We start from the raw sequence: 13,670 nt of genomic DNA, 5'->3' as shown, positions 1-13,670 counted from the left end.
TCGGAAAGTATAAGATTAATTAATCATTACAGATACAGTGTATTAAGTAATGCATTCAGCACCAATCCAGGTTGTTTCTAGACATTACCAGTCGCGGTGTAAAGGCGATGGTAAATGGGAGGTTGCAGAATAGCACTATGGTGATACATACAGCTGGCATGGTTTCTTTTAACCGATGTATTGGTGAGAATAATCTGCAAAGAAAATCGATAAATCAGTATTACAGACTGTAATTTGATAAAGCTGCTCAAGCTAAGAAATGGTGCAACTGAAAGACTTGTATTTACTTGAATGAGAGTCACAAAGATGATTCCAAGGACAGACCATTAAAGGCCTGGTCATCAAATTCTAGATAAATTCCCTTTGAAGTTTTGTAAAGTAGGATGCAATCGTAATAAGACGTTCAACCTGCAAATATTTCATATGTGTTAACTTCGGTAACACTAGGATCGGTTACAGCCATTGAATCATTGGTCAGGTGGCATTACGACATATTATGCTGATTAAGTTCGAAAGTGTAATAGAAAACTCTAAGAACAATAAACTAGATCAGTGTCATTGCTGACCATATGCGTTGCAGCTGAGTCCTGTCTTACTTGAGTTATTTTTAAACCATTCTATGGCTTATAAGGCTCATAGTATTGTAATGATGTACTAGTAGCCAAAAGTCACAATATGACAAAAATTACCCGTGTTCACTAATTTCTTAAACCACCCTTACACCGCGACTGGTAATGTCTAGAAACAACCTGGATTGGTGCTGAATGCATTACTTAATACACTGTATCTGTAATGATTAATTAACCTTATACTTTCCGATTGTACAACATTTGGTCGTGCGCTATGCGCCCTTATTCCCTTTTTTTCCCTTTACTTTCCCTTTTGCTTAGATATAAAGACCATATCAGGAAGGTTGCCCGTCCTTCCAAGTCACAAATTAATGGATGTAACATTCAGGTACTGGATCATGCAGGGAAGGGACAAAGGAAAAAAAAAAAGAAATGAAAAAGAGATTAACTTTTCATGGAAATCTCGATATTTCGCATGATGACCCTCTTGAAGGAGAGCACAAAGGACAGTATCCATCGTCATCTCGGCACTTCAATTTGGAAAGACATGTATATATATATAACCCTCTGGATACTGGAAGTTTTGTTTTAATTCATCTTCTTTTTTAACAAGTTTATCTCTCCTATTCTTCTCTCATCATGGTCGCTTTCAACACTCTTACTTCTTCCATTGTCCTTGTTGTTCTTGGTGCTATGGCTGTTCCTAGCAGCGCTGTCCCTATGATCGTCAAGAACAAGTGTAGCTACTCAGTTCAAGCAAACCAACTTACAAACGTTGTTGGTAACCCCAAGGCTGTTGTCCTCTCTCCTGGTCAATCCACAACCTTTGACGTTGCTTCCAACTGGGGAGGCCGCATCTGGGGTCGTAAGGGATGCACCGGCTCAAGTGATTGTCAACCAAGCGCTCCTTCTTCTCTTGCTGAGTTTACCTTGAATGGCGCAGGCGGCAAGGACTTTTATGATGTCTCCTTTGTCGATGGCTTCAACTTGCCTATCTCTGTTGCTCCTAATGGTGGCACTACCCATACTAACAAATATGACTGTGGTACTCCCACCTGCGCCAACCTTCCTTCATGCCCTGCTCAATTCCAAGTCAAGGATGGCTCTGGTAACGTTATTGCTTGTAACTCTGCTTGCCGTGCATATGGCACTCCTCAATACTGCTGCACAGGCGACTATAACTCTCCTCAAAAGTGCCAGGCTAGCCAATACGCTAACTCTGTTAAACAAGCTTGTCCTGATGTCTACAGCTATGCTTATGATGACACCTCCTCTACCTACACCTGTGCCTCCAGCAGTGGTTATACTATCACTTTCTGTCCCTAAGTTATTTTTTAAAACGTTAGTGTAGAATAAACAGGTTCTATTGATACCAGTTGAATTTAATTTTTATGGACCACTTTTCTCTTTCTTAAACTATGGCCTATGTTGTAAGTAGCTTTTACACTCTTTTTAGTCATAGTTACTCTATTTTTAAGAAATTGCTATAGTAAATCTGATCTATCTAACGTTTATACGTTCCCTTAGTCTGTTAATATCATGTACTTTTATTTACACACTTTTGCTTCTTAATAGCTGATTTTGTATTACTTTTAGGAGACTGATTATGAGGTTATTGAATGAACGGACTGATTATTTCCAGAATGTGTAACCTTCCTTCATCAGTCATATATGTATTGTTGTAGAAAATGTGACATATACTTTAGGTAATGTAAAAAGGTGTCATATTTTATGCCTCAATTGAATCATTGATATACGTTTTCAGTTTTTGATAAAGAACAATAAAAGCATCTGAAGAATACAATAAACTCACTATTCTTACTACTTGCAGTACCTCAATAAATATCCTCATTCTGACGATAAGTAAACAATAAGCTTGTTAGTAGAACCAATCATTATCACAATTCGCTTGTCAATTTAATTTTTAAGACGAAAAATGCTTTTGTGATCTGATCACTGTATACGAGTTTTGATTAATGATTGATCTATCAAGAAGAATGACTAATCAACCCTTCTTTTTATATATCACCAAAACAAAAGAAATACTCAATGCTACCCCCTTGTAGACTGATTATGTATACACTTTTATATAAAGACAAGCTTCTTTTATCACTTGTTTATCAATAAGCATCAATCAACATGGCTTATTGCGGAGATTCATTTAATAATTTGTAATTGCTGACAAACACCCTTTTTTTTATTGTCACATCATGGCACTGCTTTTTTATTTTAACAATCAAGATATTAAAGGGCGATCTTCAAAAAGAAGATCATAAGGAATGAGGACTTTATTAATTATATCTTTTATAGAAATAATTCATTGCTGTCGCTTTTTACTCCTTTCCCTTACAAACTGTTGACTAATGATTTATTAATGAAGTAATGCAAGCCGGCCAATAATCTTCTTTGGATTTCTAATACGGTCTTTAAAAAACCTTTTTCTTTTTAAGGGTTTCCATTTCTTTCCTCTTATTCTTGTTGTTTCATACTCTAAACCATGCCTACTGTTTATATCATCATTTATTCTGTCTATCATCACATTTACACTTTAGCCAAGGAAGTTCAAAAAGGACTAGAATCCGAAGGCATTACTGTCAAGCTATTTCAGGTAAGATATACATGCATGCGTCTATTACTGCATTAATGACACCCTTCATTATATGAAGGTGCCCGAAACTTTATCAGATGAAGTCTTAAGCAAGCTGAACGCGCCACCTAAGCCTGATATTCCTGTCATCTCTGTAGGCGCGCTTGCCGAAGCTGATGCATTCCTTTTTGGTAAGGATAATTTTTTTTGATGGGGGATCTAGAATAAATTATACTCAATCTGTATACATTCTTTTTCAGGTATCCCAACTCGTTTTGGCACTTTGCCTTCCCAGATGAAGTCATTCTTGGATGCAACCGGTGCTCTTTGGGCTACCGGCGCGCTTTCTGGAAAGTTTGTGGGAACTTTCTTCTCGACTGCTTCTCAGCACGGAGGACAGGAAACCACGGCTTATACTTTATTGACATACTTTGCACATCATGGATTAAATTACATTCCTTTGGGCTATCCTAACAGTCACATGTTTGACAATGATGAAGTCGTTGGTGGTTCACCTTATGGTGCGGGTACAATTGGTAAGCAATCACACACACACGTAAAAAGAAACAGAAAAGTTCTAAATAGCCATTACTTGTAGCCAATGGAGACGGCTCAAGATTGCCCACTGATAAGGAAAAGGATATTGCAAAGACACAAGGCGAACTCTTTGCCAAGCTTCTCAACACGTATCACCGCGGCTTGGAAATCGTAAAGAAGGAGAACTCAAAGTCGATAGCTGATTCTGCAGTTGCCAATGCCACAGAGCCTTCAACTAATCCAGCACCTGTCCAATCATCATCTGCAGGAAAGGAAGAAACAGCTGCTCCAACAACAGAAAAGCCTCAAAAGAGTTCTGATGAACCCATCGCACCTGTTAGTGAAACAACACGTCAAGTCGATGAGAATCCTACTACAAGTAATAATAATGAAAACAAGAACGTACCCAAATCGGCTTCAAAGACGAAATCAAAGAAAGAAAAGAAGTCATCCAAGTGCTTCTGTATGTAATCTTTTTCTTTACTCTTTAGAAATAATGTATTTTTTTGGGAAACTATTTACTTTTAACTAATTTAGTATTATCATCGTGCAATGTTTATTCTCTCTTTTATCTAATAAAATTACACGTATCAATATAGTCGTCATAAATGCTAATAGGATATGTTGTTGTCGCACTATATTTAGTTAAATACAGCTGCTTTTGTAAAACTAGGCCTCAGCGCAAAATAGTGGCACATCTGTGTGTGTATTCTGTTTGTCAAATAACCCACTTTATATGGAAAGCGAGATCATCGCTAGACTATTTTGTACATTGCAAGTTCCGCTTACTTTTATTGGCTAGGGGAATAAGTGCTTTCTTGCAAAAACTATTTTTATTCATTTTGTAATTATGACAGATTCCGTCTTCATTGCAGTTCATATTGGTGCAGGTATGGAAATAAAGAAAAGAGAATGAAGGAATGGTTTTGTTTGTCTCTGTTCATATAATATTAATTCTGAAAAAGGAAATTTATCCAAAACCAAAGAGCCTGCATATAGAGCCTTATGTGCAAAGTAACATCATATAAACAAATACCAGGTTGCAGGCACTCATGGATTTATTAGAGCATGTAAGGCTGGTATGGAGATATTAAAATCAGAGAATGGATCGGCTATAGATGCAGTGGCAATGGCTATCAAAATTCTAGAAGTAAGCCATCAAAGTTATGATCAGAAAAGAGAGAGATTATAACACAGTCCACAGGATGATCCTATAACAAATGCAGGCTATGGTTCTAATCTAACTATAAAAGGTACCGTTGAGTGTGATGCTAGTATAATGGAAGGAGCCAGAGGCACGTTTGGTGCTGTCGGGGCTGTCAGTGGAATCAAGAATCCAATCATGACAGCAAAACAGCTAGTGTTCGAAGGCAAAGATGGTCTTTTACCTTTAGGCAGAGTGCCTCCGATGTAAGATTAAAGAACAATGAAACCCATCTTCATATTATTAATTTATGGACCTTAGGTTACTGGTTGGACAAGGAGCCAAGGAATGGGCAAAAGCAAGAAACAATACTACTGTTGAAAATGAAGAGTTGATAGAGCGTAATTTTTTGATCGCTCTATGCATATGTGCATGAATATTATGCTAACATCCTTGAATGTTAGAAAGTTCGCTTGCTACCTTTGCAGAACATATGAGCAGATTAATCGAATATCAAGAACAAACGAAGCAACCGGATTTGGGACATGATACCGTGGGCGCAGTTTGTATTGATCAAACTGGGAATATTGCAGCAGGTGTTAGCAGTGGTGGTATATCTTTAAAATTCCCAGGTAGAGTGGGAGAGGTAAAAATCAAAGCATGTCAACATTGCACCTGGGCTAAACAATTGCAAAAAAAGGCTGCTATGTACGGATGTGGTTGTTGGGCACAAAATGAAAGAAACGGCATACCAGGAGTTGCTTGTAGTACAACAGGTTTGCGTTCTGGATTTTGGGGCTTGGTAGTCAGCTAAAGCTGTAATCTAGGAACGGGAGAGCAAATAATGAGGACTATGCTTACTTATAAATGCGCATCACGTCTCCAAACTGATGATGATATTCAAAAGGCCGTGTCAGATTGTTTGAAAAATGATTTTCTGGGTAACTTTGAAGCAGTGGGAATTGTATTTACGCTCTCTTATAATTTTTTTAGACTCCCCTTTCTTGGATATTTATGACACCAAATCGGTTGGCATCATCATGTTACGCGTGCAGACATTAGAAAACGATAAACGTATTGCTTAATGCTTGGTTTTATTTGACTAGTACTAAATAGGGTTCATATAGGATTAGAGTTCTGGTATGGACATACAACTGAAGACATGGTAAGTGCATTATTAAAACAAAAAGAATAGGATTAACTCTCTTAAAGGGTGTTGGATATATGTCAAGCACATACTCCAAACCAAAAGTAACAAGGATAAAGTCAACTCATGATAATACACTAATTGATCTTTATTGAATAGACATTTATATCCAGAAAGACATCCCCAAAGGAGAGGTTAGTGTCCTCAGGTTGGCTCATAAAGTAAACGATTATACCATTAAATCACATTCAACCAATTGATTCCTTGCTTTCATCATCATTTAAAACAAAGTCATAAAGTGACCTCTGTTCAATCCCGCAATTTATATTATAAATGAATTAGAAATCGTATGTTTTACAGTTTGTTGTGTAACTCGATGCTTGTTCTCAATAACTAGACTCTAAGCACTACTGTATATACTTCGTTAACGACTCTTCTCTTTGTTAATAAGCTAATCATTACCTTTACTTTTTCATTTCATGATTAGCCTTCAACAAAAAAAAAAAGCCATTAGCCAATAAGAAGCAAGAAAATATTTGCTGCTTTAAAAAAAAGTTGCCTTATAAGCGTGACTGCAGATTACTCAGATTTCAGTAATCAAAAATGCCTTGTTTATTCAGAAGAAGAGCTGAATTTTTCATATAAAAGCGCGGTTCAACATTTTGATCTCCCTTTTTTAATTTATTTCTATCAAAGAAAAATACAAATTAAAATGGCTCCCAAGGTTTACATCATCATCTACTCTCTCTACCACCACATCTATACTCTTGCCCAAGAAGTCCAAAAGGGTCTCGAATCTACTGGTGTTGAAGCCAAGATTTTCCAAGGTAGGACATTTGCTTATCTATGCATAAAAGAAAATAATAATTGACGTAATTGTTAGTCCCCGAAACCCTTACTGAAGAAATCTTGACAAAGATGCATGCTCCCCCCAAGCCTGATGTTCCCGTCATTACTGTCAACGACTTAAAGGATGCTGATGGTTTCTTGTTTGGTATTCCTACTCGTTTTGGTACCATGCCTGCTCAACTCAAGGCCTTCTTCGATGCCACTGGTGGTCTCTGGGCCTCTGGTGCTTTGGCTGGTAAGTTTGCTGGTACTTTCTTCTCTACTGCCTCTCAACACGGTGGTCAAGAAACCACTGCTTTCACCACTGTCACTTACTTTGCTCATCACGGTATCATCTACGTCCCTCTTGGTTTCGCTAACCCTCACTTGTTTGACAACTCCGAAGTCGTTGGTGGTTCTGCCTATGGTGCTGGTACTATTGCTAATGGTGATGGCAGCAGACAAGTTACCCAAAAGGAAAAGGAAATTGCACAAACCCAAGGTGAAAACTTTGGCAAGATTCTTTCCACCTACGTCAAGGGCAAGAATGCTGCTTAAACATTAGATTGCATGTACTTGTTTTATCATTTTCCTTTCGTCTATTTTAAATAAACACTATCTGTTCATCATACTTCATTGCAAAACTAAAAAAAAAAAATGCGTTCTATCGAATGGAAAATATTTCTAAATTAGGGAACTGATCACTGACATTTTAGGATACCCTTAAAGAGAAATATAATCTCTTTATTAAGAACAAGAGAGAAAGAGAAAGTTTATAACCAATAAGAATTGATCATAACGCATAATATACTTTGTTGTCAGTCTCTTTGTATTGTTCACTCTTGGGGAAATCTCTTACTATCAAGTGCTTATAGGGTAAATACGACAACCAAGACTATTCACTGAGTAGTGCGTATTTTTCTATCTTTACTGTATAATCTTGTAAAAGTTAAGGCAATTCCATTAATATAAAAATAAGGCGGTATAAAACCGTTTTCATTTACTATAAGCCAGTGAAGCAGATGGTGGCCCCTAAGAATATCAAAGGCGTCTATTATTGATTATATCTAGTTGGTTTTGATTTTCCACGCTATGGAGATTTGCAGTTGACAAGCATTGATTGACAACTTCCAATCAATGGTAATTTCCAGTACAGCTGCTACTCTTTCCTTATCATTCAATTTCTTATTCACTACTCCTTCAGATTGATGAGTTTCTTTATGCACTTTAATATCATCTTATAGTTAATTTAATTCAAAACATGTCAGGTATATATATATATGTGTGTGTGTGTGTTTATATGTTTGTGTTTGCGTGTGTTTGTGTGTGTTTGTGTGTTTTAACTTGAAACGATCGTGCAAAATACACAGCAAGATTACTCTGATACATAAACTGATTAAAGTTGTCATTGAACAGTGAGGAATAGTTGATATAAATTCAATCTGCACCTTATTATTCTCGTTATCCACTTCAATATGCTCAAATTAAGTAATGTTCAATTGTTCTAATGCTAAAAGATGCTCAGGATCAGAAATGGAGCGTATGGGATCAAATATTTCTTAGACATTAATAAGATTTTCATTGCTGTCATCGTATTCTGCTTCTGTTTCTTTACGATCAATTTTCTTTATGTTACAAGTAGTTGGATTAGCGTTGAGCCACTATGATCAAAGCCGTTGCTGGTAAGTTTGCGTATGCTTCTGTTGAGACATTTCAAAAACTGAAATTATATTTTGTCCAAGCCAGCGGTAAGCAATCACATCTTACACAAAAAGAGAAAAGCTAACCTGTCAATAGATGAGCATATCCGTCTCTGGTCTATACAGTACGCCGGCAATGGCATTTTTAATTTCAATAGAGAAAATAAAGGCACAGTAACAGAGGAGACACATCAAGTTCAGCATATGATTCCTCTGTTGCTTGATTTCTTTTATGATTTGAGGGTAGACACTTTTAGTAATCAACTACAGACAACAATACTGAATATGAATAGTTGTTTAAGTTTCGCTGGGCGAAGCAGCAAAAACAATAGAAGAATTGAAAGTTGAAGATGAAGCAGCCAAAAAGGTCAAAGGAGAAAGCAGTAGTCAAGAAATGTTACTGTATGGCATCATTTGCCCTGAAGTTTTCCGTCTTTCGTATCATTTGCAAGGGAAAGCGTTTGAAAGACAATCCTTCGTAAGCTTACCAGAGAGTGATTAACTTCTTTGATTGGTATGAGTTTTTTATTATTTTACCTCACATATATTCAAACAAGATAGCTATTCATTCATTTTTCAAATAAACTTGTTATAATGACTACATATGCGTAGAATTAAACAAAAGCAAACAAAAAGAACTAAATACATAGTTGCCAAAGTGGAAAGTGAAGATGAGGCGATGAAGGTTCCTGCGTGCCACGCTTTATTTCAGTTTTATTTCTCTAGATCTTTGAGCATTATCAACTTAACCATATCGCTCTCATACAGTGGTGTAAACCCATATAGAATTAATTGAAACCGTTGTCATTATACTCTACAATGCAGTGATCAATTGTTGTACAACTTACTGTCAGCAGTAGTAAATAGTCTCCAACCATCGAGAAGTACTCACTGCAATGTGTGACATACTCAGACCAAATTGTATAAAGAACTGGTAAATGTAGTGTGCAGGAAGCAATGGATGAGAATAACAACCAAATTGCCTGAAATATGCGTATGCAAAACTTGATATTCACTATTTAATGGTGGAGTTACTGTAGACGACAATATTTTTCTTTATCAAAGGCTCTTGAAGAATTAGTGTGCGGATACCCGACGATTGAGCTCTTCAGCTTGTAGATTGTACCTTCCAAGAATGTACTGATACTGAGCTACCATGCTGCACTTGTTTATCGCCTTTTTAAGCCTGAATAGATAAGTCATGTAGGGATAAATTGAGTTTTTTCAATTTCTAAAGGATCATCTTGATCAGAATTATTGTAAATCCTTGCTTTGCTTCATTGTCGTTGATATGCTTTATATTTGATATCAAAAGGAGACATTGCTTAACTAGTAGCTTATTAATTTAGGATGACAATATGTAATAATGATTTTGTAGTTCATTTCAAAAAGTCAGTCATCTCTTTGTAAGCCTACAGAATTTTATTTGTAAATCAAAGTTTTTAGGCTGAATTTGTCAATTCTTAGTAATACCTACTTTACTCATGACGGAGATTGAATCTTCCCAGTTCATATAAAAAGCGGAATTTTTTTAAGTTTTTGCATTTTATTGTCAATCAAACAAACAATACAATGTCTTCTACTATTACCAAGGTCGCTAGAAAAATAACAAAATCAGTTCTTTCAAGAGAACAAATGGATGGTGTTGGTGCTCGTGTTTATCGATCCATTGGTAGTCCTGCTTTGAAGAACCTCGATCCCTTCTTAATGCTTGACGAATTTGACGTCCGTGCTCCCGGTGGTTTCCCTGATCATCCTCATCGTGGTTTTGAAACAGTTACCTATATGCTTGAAGGTGAATTCCTTCACGAAGACTTTAAGGGTCACAAAGGTCATTTACGAGCTGGTGATCTTCAATGGATGTCTGCTGCCAAGGGTATCGTTCATGCCGAGATTCCTGCCAACAATCAAAGAGCACATGGCCTTCAACTTTGGGTCAATTTGGCCAGTAAAGATAAGATGTCTGAACCCAATTACCAAGAATATCCAAGCGAGAAGGTAACCTCAGTCACTCCTGAAGAAGGTATTACAATCAAGGTGATCGCAGGTGAATCATATGGTGTCAAGAGTCCCGTCATGACAAGAACACCTACCATGTTTATCGATGTGAAATTAAAGAAGGGTAAAAAGATGGAACAAGTTATTCCTGAAAACTATTCTGGCTTTATCTATACTATCTCTGGCACTGCTCTCTATGGCGCTGATCAACACAAGTCAAATGCTCACCATACACTTGTTCTTGATAATAATGGTGGTACCTATATCCCAGTAGAGTCTCTTTCTGATGACTGCCACTTTGTAGTCATTGCTGGTCAACCTATTGGTGAACCTGTTGTACAATATGGTCCTTTTGTTATGAACTCCCAAAAAGAAATCCGTCAAGCTTTTGCTGATTATCAATTTGGTCAAAATGGATTCGAAGGTGCACCTGAATGGGTCTCTGCCATCCGAGATAAATGGTCTTTTTAAACAACAATCCCGTCATTTTATTTCTTTTTGTACAGCATTTATAAATCACAAATAAAGCATATGTAGTTTATCCTTTCCTTGTTAATAGCAAACGTTGTTCTTTTGGCGTATTTAGCGTTTCTCTCCTTTTTGCCTTGTCAGTTACCGCATGCATTATTTCTACTTTAAGTATATATAAATAGACTACTCTACAAAAGTTCCTGTTTCTATAAAAGTACTTTGAAACCTTTTCTCTTGAGTGAAAAATAAAAGACTGCTGCTTAAACAAAAGGAGCTATACATTTTTTTTACATACATGATTCTACGTCATTTGTCGTTGCGCCTCATCTTGGCATAACGGATCTCTCAATAAATAAAGAATAGCCAAGCATTTTTGCATAACATTATGTTACCCCTGATGAAAAGCTCTTTTTTAAATTCATTCACACGGAGAGGTGCCACATGTTGGATGATGCTCCGGAGAAGTGCACTACTTTATGCATTGGTTAATATCAACTGGTAAACGATGGGTTGATCAATGATGAATTGATCTTGTCGCTGGTAAATTGGATAGGAGCACTATATTTAGCAGCAAAATAAATTGTGATTTATTTAGTGCTTGTCGGTGCCTTACACCCTTATTAAGCCATAGGCGTGTTTCTTACAGAAGAGCATATACTCTTTTAAATATTATGAATAGAGTCTTAGAAATGCCACTACTTAACCTTGAACACTGTATGAACGCGAAAAAGGGAGCATAGATATGCTCTGAGTCTTTGCTAAATATAAAGATTAATGAATAACAAGATCAACAACATCTCTTTGAGTTAACTAAAGACATCTCTGTAGTTCAAAAGAAGCATGTCTCTTTTGTTTGAAATACTCTCTGCCGGATCGTCATGTTCAACCTGTCACGTAAGGTGTATCACTCTAAACTCCATGATCTTCACTGTGTTTCGGAGAAATAACAGCTACTCCAAACAAATCGTTTGATGTTCTGTGTTTGAACGTAGTTACGGTTTCAAAGCAACCAGGTTTTACTTGATTCCATGTATAATAAAATGATATCAAAACAAGTTTGACAGATACATACTATTTAATGATCATGGCTTGGCGTTGCGGCCTACAACAATAAGGGATGTTCACACTTTGATGTATATTCTAATTCGAGTTTTCTTGGCTTTCGTGTGACAGCTGGATTCCTTTACACCAAATAGACCCATTCACAACCAATGGTTTTTATTTTCATTCAAAAATAGAGGCTTTGTATTTCAGTCTCAAATTCAAGGGCCATTCTCATATTTGGTAATGCCAAGATAATTTACCTTTTGCGGTAAAAACACTATCATGCATCCTTTTGTTTTGCTCATACATTAAAAGAACTCTTCTCTTTCTATTTCTCTCTTTTTTTTTTCATCTCTTTATTCATACCATGCAGTCAGCTTTAACCTTGGAAAATAATGAAAATCATGCTTGTAAATGGACAAACTGTACCTCTATATTTGACGACCCTGAACAGCTTTATTTACACTTGACAAACGATCATGTTGGCAGAAAGTCAACAGGAAATTTGTGTCTTGCATGCCATTGGGACAAATGCGATGTAAAAGTGATAAAAAGAGATCATATCACAAGTCATCTTCGAGTGCATGTGCCATTAAAGCCACACAGATGCCATGTAAACCATTTTTTATATAATATGAATTCATAATCTCACTCGTATATAGTTTTGTCCTAAATCATTTAAGCGCCCTCAAGACTTGAAAAAACATGAAAAAATCCACAGTGAACAACATATTTCACAGCTTCGATCACATCATCGTGGATCTCATCCTCTGACTCCTCCCAACCATACCAGCAGAGACGTTTCGCCTGTGCTATCAGAAGGAAACTCATCACATCCCATTTCACCACCACAAAGTATCTATTCTGACGGTAAGAGCCATCTTTTGTTCACTACATATTTGTTTATTAATATGACAGTAGACCTACAAAGCGAGAATTGGATGTACACAGATATCACTTCCAATATGGGAATGCCTACTTATCTCAATAATTTATCTATGAGCACAAAGACCCCATACCATGATTATCAGAACCCTGTTACTATGCCACAAACTGTTGATCATAACGCATATGCTTCTCCAGATTATGTTTTACAAGACCTGTTTTTCCCTATGGAAATGGAAGCAAAAGCAACAACATACAATATAGGTAAATTTATATATGTATATATATTTATCCCTGCTTCATCACCTAACACATCTACATACAGACATAGCAAATCGACTTGACCAAATACAAACCTTGATTGACGCAGGTACAATTACTCAATCAAACTTTAATTTCAATATCAGCAACGAAAACCAGCTTGAAAATATGAATGCTTGGTTAACTGGGTTATCCAACAGCATTCCTATCAATCAACAACAGCAACAACAACATGATCTTTTATCATACTCTGAGCAAGTATCCTCGTTTAATTCTGTAGAACACGCAACGCTTCAAGAGCAAGCCAAGTATCCTAGTGTACCATCTCAAATGTATTCTTCCGAAAGCGACATATACGTCAGATCTCAGCCGATTATCGTGCCCAGCCAGAATATTAATGATTACATGAATTGTCCTCCCATGTATCAGCATAAACCCATGGTACTTACAGGTCAACGCCCACACTATACGACTGTCCCCAATGTCTCTTCTCAGCACT

At 36.7% G+C, this 13,670-nt stretch overlaps 7 protein-coding genes across 7 annotated transcripts; 6 read left to right on the top strand and 1 right to left on the bottom strand.

The window, feature by feature from the left end:
* The first annotated feature begins 714 nt into the window (after positions 1-714).
* On the top strand, positions 715-2,069 carry RHIMIDRAFT_262281 (Osmotin, thaumatin-like protein). Its single transcript, XM_023611592.1, has one exon. The coding sequence runs from the start codon at positions 1,209-1,211 to the stop codon at positions 1,893-1,895; it is 687 nt and encodes a 228-aa protein (XP_023463412.1). The 5' UTR covers positions 715-1,208; the 3' UTR covers positions 1,896-2,069.
* Positions 2,070-3,066: 997 nt separating this feature from the next.
* RHIMIDRAFT_240379 (protoplast secreted protein 2 precursor) lies at positions 3,067-4,164 on the top strand (the record flags this gene model as incomplete). The annotated part of the gene is made up of 4 exons (XM_023609364.1): positions 3,067-3,177; positions 3,236-3,347; positions 3,417-3,692; positions 3,755-4,164. The coding sequence occupies 4 exons, from the start codon at positions 3,067-3,069 to the stop codon at positions 4,162-4,164; spliced, it is 909 nt and encodes a 302-aa protein (XP_023463411.1).
* A 2,343-nt stretch (positions 4,165-6,507) lies between these two features.
* RHIMIDRAFT_309189 (flavo protein WrbA) lies at positions 6,508-7,457 on the top strand. The gene is made up of 2 exons (XM_023614590.1): positions 6,508-6,811; positions 6,868-7,457. Exons 1-2 carry the CDS (start codon positions 6,697-6,699, stop codon positions 7,368-7,370), a joined length of 618 nt encoding a protein of 205 aa, XP_023463410.1. The 5' UTR covers positions 6,508-6,696; the 3' UTR covers positions 7,371-7,457.
* A 422-nt stretch (positions 7,458-7,879) lies between these two features.
* On the bottom strand, positions 7,880-8,381 carry RHIMIDRAFT_299720 (uncharacterized protein; the record flags this gene model as incomplete). Its single annotated transcript, XM_023614333.1, has 2 exons — positions 8,164-8,381; positions 7,880-8,049 (listed from the first exon to the last, which is right to left on the bottom strand). The coding sequence occupies exons 1-2, from the start codon at positions 8,219-8,221 to the stop codon at positions 7,880-7,882; spliced, it is 228 nt and encodes a 75-aa protein (XP_023463409.1). The 5' UTR covers positions 8,222-8,381.
* Positions 8,382-8,475: 94 nt separating this feature from the next.
* RHIMIDRAFT_240376 (uncharacterized protein) lies at positions 8,476-9,014 on the top strand (the record flags this gene model as incomplete). Its single annotated transcript, XM_023609363.1, has 3 exons — positions 8,476-8,560; positions 8,610-8,768; positions 8,815-9,014. The coding sequence occupies 3 exons, from the start codon at positions 8,476-8,478 to the stop codon at positions 9,012-9,014; spliced, it is 444 nt and encodes a 147-aa protein (XP_023463408.1).
* Positions 9,015-10,079: 1,065 nt separating this feature from the next.
* On the top strand, positions 10,080-11,214 carry RHIMIDRAFT_262275 (uncharacterized protein). The gene has a single exon (XM_023611591.1). It carries the CDS (start codon positions 10,085-10,087, stop codon positions 10,979-10,981), a length of 897 nt encoding a protein of 298 aa, XP_023463407.1. The 5' UTR covers positions 10,080-10,084; the 3' UTR covers positions 10,982-11,214.
* A 1,178-nt stretch (positions 11,215-12,392) lies between these two features.
* Positions 12,393-13,254, top strand: RHIMIDRAFT_206235 (uncharacterized protein; the record flags this gene model as incomplete). The annotated part of the gene is made up of 2 exons (XM_023606883.1): positions 12,393-12,638; positions 12,688-13,254. 2 exons carry the CDS (start codon positions 12,393-12,395, stop codon positions 13,252-13,254), a joined length of 813 nt encoding a protein of 270 aa, XP_023463406.1.
* Positions 13,255-13,670: the final 416 nt, after the last annotated feature.

This window comes from Rhizopus microsporus (assembly GCF_002708625.1).
Source record: "Rhizopus microsporus ATCC 52813 unplaced genomic scaffold scaffold_16, whole genome shotgun sequence".
NCBI lineage: Eukaryota > Fungi > Mucoromycota > Mucoromycetes > Mucorales > Rhizopodaceae > Rhizopus > Rhizopus microsporus.
This window is presented reverse-complemented; position numbering and strand designations above follow the sequence as displayed.

Bases quoted from the DNA above. Each gene is read 5' to 3' on its own strand.
- RHIMIDRAFT_262281 (XM_023611592.1), top strand. From the start codon at position 1,209: ATGGTCGCTTTCAACACTCTTACTTCTTCCATTGTCCTTGTTGTTCTT.
- RHIMIDRAFT_309189 (XM_023614590.1), top strand. From the start codon at position 6,697: ATGGCTCCCAAGGTTTACATCATCATCTACTCTCTCTACCACCACATC. The intron at 6,812-6,867 runs GTAGGACATTTG...CGTAATTGTTAG, and splicing joins TGAAGCCAAGATTTTCCAAG to TCCCCGAAACCCTTACTGAA.
- RHIMIDRAFT_262275 (XM_023611591.1), top strand. From the start codon at position 10,085: ATGTCTTCTACTATTACCAAGGTCGCTAGAAAAATAACAAAATCAGTT.